General features: G+C 48.8%; 1 protein-coding gene across 2 annotated transcripts; it reads left to right on the top strand.

Moving 5' to 3' along the window:
* The first annotated feature begins 1,229 nt into the window (after window positions 1–1,229).
* Nudt16 (nudix hydrolase 16) lies at window positions 1,230–3,724 on the top strand. 2 transcript variants are annotated; one of them, XM_021172309.2, is made up of 3 exons: window positions 1,230–1,398; window positions 1,479–1,748; window positions 2,531–3,724. In XM_021172309.2, exons 1-3 carry the CDS (start codon window positions 1,261–1,263, stop codon window positions 2,708–2,710), a joined length of 588 nt encoding a protein of 195 aa, XP_021027968.1. In that variant the 5' UTR covers window positions 1,230–1,260; the 3' UTR covers window positions 2,711–3,724. The 2 variants fall into 2 exon arrangements, with proteins under 2 accessions (XP_021027968.1, XP_021027967.1); XM_021172308.2 differs by lacking the exon at window positions 2,531–3,724 and having other exon boundaries at window positions 1,479–2,520.
* Window positions 3,725–6,997: the final 3,273 nt, after the last annotated feature.

Raw genomic sequence — 6,997 nt, 5'->3', positions numbered from 1 at the left:
TGTTTGACCAGGATGATTTGCCTGTCCCTTGGAAGTTAGCTGGGTAATGGCAATTGTATCGCACCTATGGTGTCACCATGATGTGACTACCTCAGTCAATGGCATCTCTGCCCTGCGACTCAAGGGACTGAGGCAAGATGTCCACAGGCTTTTCCCGATGGTGCCCTTATTCTTAGGATGCTGGCCTCAATCTTTGACATAAGACACAGCATCGAGCGTCCACCTTCTAATCCAAGAATGGATGCATTTACCATATGTCTGGCTCTGAGGAGAATTTTACCCCATCCTACGCTGGTTTCACCTCCACTAACAGGTCCTTAACTGGGAACCTGAGAGGGTTGAGTAGCTTCTACTAAAGCCACAAGCCTGTATCTAGGTGAGTTCTGAGCTCTACAACAAACTGTCAAGTCCAGACTGTGACCTGAAGTCAGATCTTCTTTGAGTGTCACCTCTTCCCTTCCTTAAATACATACGGGTTCTTGATATATGGACTCAACTTCAGGTGAGGCAGCCTAGCTGAGGTGAAGGATCCTGAATGCCAGGATCTCAGCATTAGGCATTGAGTGTCCCCCATCTCTTTCCCATTTTTCTTCAGAATTTAAAGTCTTGAGGGTATTTTAATTTACTGCTAGTGGGTGGTGGTGGGGTGCCCTATCTGACTCCTCCCCACTCTTTTCTGTGCTTTACTTCCTCAGCCAGCCACCCCTCTCCAATCTTACTATGTGACCTGTGACATTTCCATATCATTTTCCATGTACCAGGCTCCACATCACTACCCAGAGCCCACAGCCAATGAAGTTGCTTGTTGTAACCACACCCATTGGCCACTCCCCTTCCCCAAACGTGTCAGCTCTGTCCCTGCGCGCCCTCTTATAATCAGTCAATCCCCACATTTCCACCACTCAAGACTTGTTACACCCACCTCTCCTTTCTCCCATCACTCTAGGCTAGGAATAAGCTCTGAAGCCAGACTACCTTCCAACCATCCCTAGGCTCTTTGTTATGAACGGACCAACCCAGAACCGTTTCCTAAAAAATATGTTGTCCTTTGCACTGGCAGGACTCCTGAGTAAATCCTAACTCAGGTTCCAAAACACCTCCGGCCTGAGCCTGACCTTGCCAAGCCTTCAGCCCCACCCTAGCCTAAGGGCCAATCCAGGGTGTCCTGAGAGACCCATCCTGATTGGCTGATGCGGAGTCTCGCAAAGCTCCGCCCCGAGGCGCTGGCCTCTGCAGGAACCCGGAAGTGCGAGGCTCCAGATGGAGGGGCATCGGAAAGTGGAGCTCAGCGAAGCCCTGGCGCTCGGGCCGGACTGGCGCCACGCCTGCCATGCGCTGCTCTACGCGCCGGACCCCCGCAAGCTGTTCGGCCGCATCCCGATGCGCTTCGCCGTGCTGGTGAGGACGCGTCATGCACGGCCGCTCCCCCGCCCCAGGGCCCGCGAGCCCGGCCCAACCATCATACCCTCCTCCCCCAGATGCAGATGCGCTTCGACGGGCGCCTGGGCTTCCCTGGCGGCTTCGTGGACGCGAAGGACAGCTGCCTGGAGGACGGGCTGAACCGGGAACTGCGCGAGGAGCTGGGCGAAGCGATGTCTGCCTTCCGCGTTGAACGCTCTGACTACCGCAGCTCACACATCGCGGCCAGACCGCGTGTGGTGGCCCACTTCTATGCCAAGCGCCTGACTCTAGAACAGCTGCAGGCTGTGGAAGCCAGGGCACCTCAAGCCAAGGACCATGGGCTGGAGGTGGGACCAGCCTGGGATCCACTCCAGCTCCAGTCTGTCCTCCCCCAACCCCCTTACCGAGAAAAGCCACTGGGTGGAGGAGATTTTGACCCTCCGACTTTGAATTCTTTCAAGTGGCTTGAACTAGTTGGGATCTTGGTCATCTCCAGGCTAGATAATACCACCTACTCGGTCACCTTTAGCGGCCCCTGCAGAGAGCTTTTTAGAACACACATCCAAAGGTCTCTCCTGCTCTATGCTAGTGCACATGATACCCTAAGCTCTTGACTCTGGGCTCGTATTTCCCTTAAGCAGACAGTGAGTCTAAAGCTAGGGACGCCTGTGTGTAGAGGTGACCCTGAACCTGGGCGTGAGAGCGCTATTAAAACTGATTAGTGCGCACACTTTGACAGTGTGCAGACTGAACAGTCCATTGGAATCACTTGAGTTGGGTAAGGATATCAGAGGAATACTTGGGTGTTTGCATTTTTCTTGAGCACCCAAGTGCTACCTATACAGTGGTGTGAGTTCTGGGTTTTGAAATACTGCTACAGCCAGGCATGCTTACTGGAGGCCGTCGCCAGTGAGGGTGAGGAAAAGGATGGAGAAGGAGTAGCAAGGATGGAGCTTGGAACCCAGCGTGGCTCACTTGTCCACAGAGTTTGGCTCTCTAAGCTCTCCCGACGTGTGATTATTAGGCCGGGTTCTGCTTGGCTGTTCTCTGGAGAGCTCTGTTCCACGGTAGATAAGGTAATGTGTTGAGGTTCTTGAGGTCCCACTTGTCCGATGTCTCCTTTTCATAGGTGCTGGGCCTGGTGCGGGTACCCCTGTATGTCCTCCGTGATGGTGAGGGAGGCCTGCCTGCCTTTCTGGAGAATTCCTTCATTGGAGCTGCCCGAGAGCAGCTACTAGAAGCCCTTCAGGACTTGAAACTTCTGGATCCTGGCATTATTGCAAAACTCAAGATCCCAGATTCTAAGTAGAATCGGACCAGCATGGACCCCCTGGAACCCAGAGGGCCTTGGTATGAGGGAGGGAGAGAGAAAGGGAGGGAAGGACAAGTGGTTTCTCTTTGGGGTCTAAGGGATTGTAGATGGTTCCAGATTAACAACAGGGGAGGATATGCAATGTTTTCAATGGAAGACCGTGTCTGGTGGCATTAGGGATAAAAGGCCTTTATAGTATCCCAGAGTCCTGCCTTATACGTGGACAAACAGCCTGGAAGCTCCAGGTATGTATATGTGTAGTTTGTGGTCACACACAGCCTGACATACTGTCATCTGTCCAGTTTAACCATGATGTGGCATTTGGCACATCCCACTCCTTCCTGGTAGATGGGAGGGTTTCTTCCCCATCTGCTGTAAGGCTGCTGTCCTGTGTCCAACCCAACCCATGCCTGTTAGGGAAGCAAAGGAGATGGCTTCTCTCTGAGAATTGCCCTGTGTTACCTGGGGCTTGAGCAAAGCAGTGGGTTTCAGAAAGTGACGTAAGGGCCTACCCAGCCCTGCGTTCTAACTGAGAGTTGGAACATGTCAAAGGGCTTCTTAGGCTGAACTGAGGCCTGAGACCTCAGTCCTGATACCTGTCTTCCTGCGTGTTCATCTTTGAGCTCCCATTGTCTCTGTCTAGCCTGCCCTGGTAAAAAATAAAAAATAAAAACAAAAAAACAAAACAAAACAAACAAACAAACAAAAACTAGAGGCATCTGGAAGAGTGGGCTGATATCTGGGCCTCCAAGTTCCAGAGCTTTTTCAAAAGGTACAGGTTAATACTTGCTCGGTGCTAGGTATGGTGACAGAAGTAGAGACCCACTGCTCTTTAAGACGTCACGGTGAGGAGTGAGCGCACAGCATCATAAAGAGCACTACACAGTAAGAAGTAGACGCTCCTTCAGTCACATGGTGTCTGTGGGAACCCTTTACTCTGCCACGTCAAACTTACCTGCATGATGTATAAATTTGTGGTTGTTGTGTCCCAGTAAAACACCAATAAAAAAAGCACCTGTCTGGCTTTAGTGTCTTCAGCTGGGAAAGATAGGCTAAGGATTGCGATGCCTGAGTTTGTAAGCATTCTGTTGACATTCTTTCACTTGGGTTCATCTGAAAAGGCCTTAGTAAAAGTGGAAGAAGGGAAAGGAAGGGAGAAATCACATAGGGATTTGGAAAGAAGTTCCTGTTAGTCTATGTCTTTTTATTGGGGAAATTAGTCCATTGATAGTAAGAGATATTAAGGAAAAGTAATTGTAGCTTCTTGTTATTTTTGTTGTTCTGTTCATGTGGCTATCTTCTTTTAGGTTTGTTGAAAGATTACTTTCTTGCTTTTTCTAGGGTGTAGTTTCCCTCCTCGTGTTGGAGTTTTCCCTTTATTATCCTTTGAAGGGCTGGATTCATGGAAAGATATTGTGTAGATTTGATTTTGTCATGGAATACTTTGGTTTCTCCATCTGTGGTAATTAAGAGTTTTGCTGGGTATTGGAAAGAAGTTTCTAACGAGGCGTGTGTGAAGGCCCTGAGTGGGGGAGAATCTTGTCAGAACATCCCAGGACCCACTTCTTAATCAGGATCTTGGGATGCTCTTCATAGTCCAGGGACTGGTTTTTATTTCAAGACTGCTCCTGTGACTGATGTGGATCTTTTGAAAAGTCTCAAATTTCAAAATTCTCAAATCCCAGGGATGTAGCTCGTGTAGCTTTGCCTAGCATTCATGGGACCCTGAGACTAGCCCCTGGCACTGCATAAATGGCATGGTGGCAAACACCTGTAACTCCAGTGCTCAGGCAGGAGGATCAGAAGTTTAAGATCCTCCTTGGCTACATAGTTGAAGGCCAGCCTGGGATTCATGAGAGCCACCCCAGAACCCCCTCGTCTCCACCTTTTAAACAACTTAAGTCTCCATCGAATTGAGCTGGTAGATAGGGCCTGTCAGGAGAATTCAACGAGGCTTTATTACCTTAGCAGAGTGAGTTAAAAGGCTAGGCTCAGGTGGGAACAAAGTCCCTGTGTCTAGGGATCTAGTTGGATGAGATTCCTTTAAGACTCAGTACCCAGAGAAGGGTACCAAAAGATCAGGGTAGAAGCTACAAGATGACCAATCCAGGCCCTGAAAATATTCAATGTAACTTCCATACCCCATTAGCCAGCCAAGACATTTAACACTGTATTCAGTGGGTGGGATTAGACTTCACTTCTTGCTGGTGGTGTAATGGGAGAAGTAATAAAGGACTTGCCACCAACATTGACAAGAGCCTTTCGTAGAGTAGAGTAAGGCCAATACAATTAGACATCAGTAGGCAATGGGAGGCTGTGCTGGAGAAGTGGCAGCTCTTTTGGCACAAGATCTTTACAGGCCATGGGGATGGCCCAGTGCATATTTCAGGCAAGTCACTTCTGGTGTGCATCAGAAAGCAGAAGGATGCAGAGGAACCTGCCACAATAGTTTCTGTGGGAGAGGGTGGTGACCCAGAAAAGGGTTGGGTAGTGAAAGTGAATAGAGACAGACATGGGGGAGGGGTCATGGTGATCTGACAGCCTGGTTGGTGGAGAAGTCAAGGGGGACTTTTGTGTTGTGGATGAAGACAAAACTCAATGGATAAGGTAGCAAGGTTTGAAGACACAGAGACATGAATCTGTGAGTTAATACAGTAGACAGCATGAAAGTTCTCTTTTGAGATTCTCCATAGAGAGAAGAGATGATCAGATCAAAGCTCCAAGACTTGGGAAGATGTGTAGAACATGGTTAAACAGATCAGGAATCCAGGAAAAAACTACTTTAACAAACCAAACAGTCCTACACACTTCTAAGAGTTTTGGTGAGTCAGGCCAGAAAAGCCCATTGGATCAAACATCGGCCATTTTGTTGGCTTTGTTGGGAGCAGTGTCAGGAGTATAAGGGTGGAGGACAAACAGACTGGTGGACAGCAGACTGCCAAGGCAGAGTTGATCCATTTAAAGGAGAAGCCAAAGACTCAGTTCAGAGTTCGTTCCCATGGTTGGTTGCTCGAGTAAGAAGCTGGGCATTCTATGGTGGGGGCAGGAGCTGAGCATGCTTCTTTCTCTTCCTCTCACCTGTGATGAAGAGTCTCTGGTCACCTCTTTGTGTGAGTGTGAGATGCCTAGAGCATTAATAAAGTCTGCCTAGGTGTACATAGGAGAGAAAAGACTGACTGACAGAGAGATTTCATCTATCCAGCTATGGGGAGGCAATTGCTTGTACCAGCTAGAATATCTTTAAAAATTATTATCAGTGTAGCTATTTGGGAGGGTCATATATTTGTCTCATTGTTTGATCAAATACTGTAACAAAAGAAATTTAAGGGAGGAGCATTTATTTTGGCTCACAGTTTGAGAGTGGAGTTCCATATATCATGAAAATCACACGGCCACATTGAATTCATAATGCGGGACAAAGAGCGATGAACACTGATACCCAACTCGCTTTATTCAGTCCAGGATCCAGCCCACTGAATGATGCAGAACCATATACAGTTGCTACATGGGGTACATGGGAGGGAGCAAATGGGTGGAATCTCCAGTGAGCCCATCATGACCCTTTCCCTCCTCCTGTAAGGGAGAATCAGTCAGCAAGCCAGGGCCTGTTGAGGGTCTCCTGTCAGTTACTGCGATTATTATTACAATAGTGATCCCGGCACCATGCAACATGACAGTCCATGGCAAGGATTTCATCCCCCTGCCTTTTCTACTGACCTGACCCTCATCTTTGCATATCTAGTTTCTGTTTGATAGTTGGATTGAACTGTCAACTGGACACAATCCAGAGTCCCCTGGGAGGAGGGCTTCTGAATATGTCTGTGAGGGATTATCTCAACCAAGTTAACTGATGAGGGAAGATCTTTGTCCCCCACATGTGGGTGGTGCCAGTTCCTGGCTTGGGGTCTGGGACTGAATAACAGAGAAAGGTAGTTGAACTCTAGCATGTGTCCATTTCTCTCTTCTGACGGCAGATACAGTGTGGCAAGCTGCTTCAAGGTCCTCATGCCTTGACTTCTACAGCTTGATGAACTGTAGCCTAAAACTATAAGCCAAAATAAACTGTGCCCTCCTTAAATGCTGTTTACTGGGGACACTAAGACAATTCCCTGCCTTATCTAAGAAACATCCCTCGGAAGCAGTGTGCTCCTTCACCATCAGCCATCACGTACTGTACTGGTGGGTGTTCTGGGTTAGTTCCCTGGCCTGGTCCTGATGCTGCCTCCCTCGCAGGAGGGAGAGAAGCAGGCTAGACTATGCGCTTCTCTTCTCACCCACTCCCAT

Source organism: Mus caroli, chromosome 9 (genome assembly GCF_900094665.2).
Source record: "Mus caroli chromosome 9, CAROLI_EIJ_v1.1, whole genome shotgun sequence".
Lineage (NCBI taxonomy): Eukaryota > Metazoa > Chordata > Mammalia > Rodentia > Muridae > Mus > Mus caroli.
Note: the sequence above shows the minus strand (reverse complement) of the source record. Positions and strands in the feature narration are given on the sequence as shown.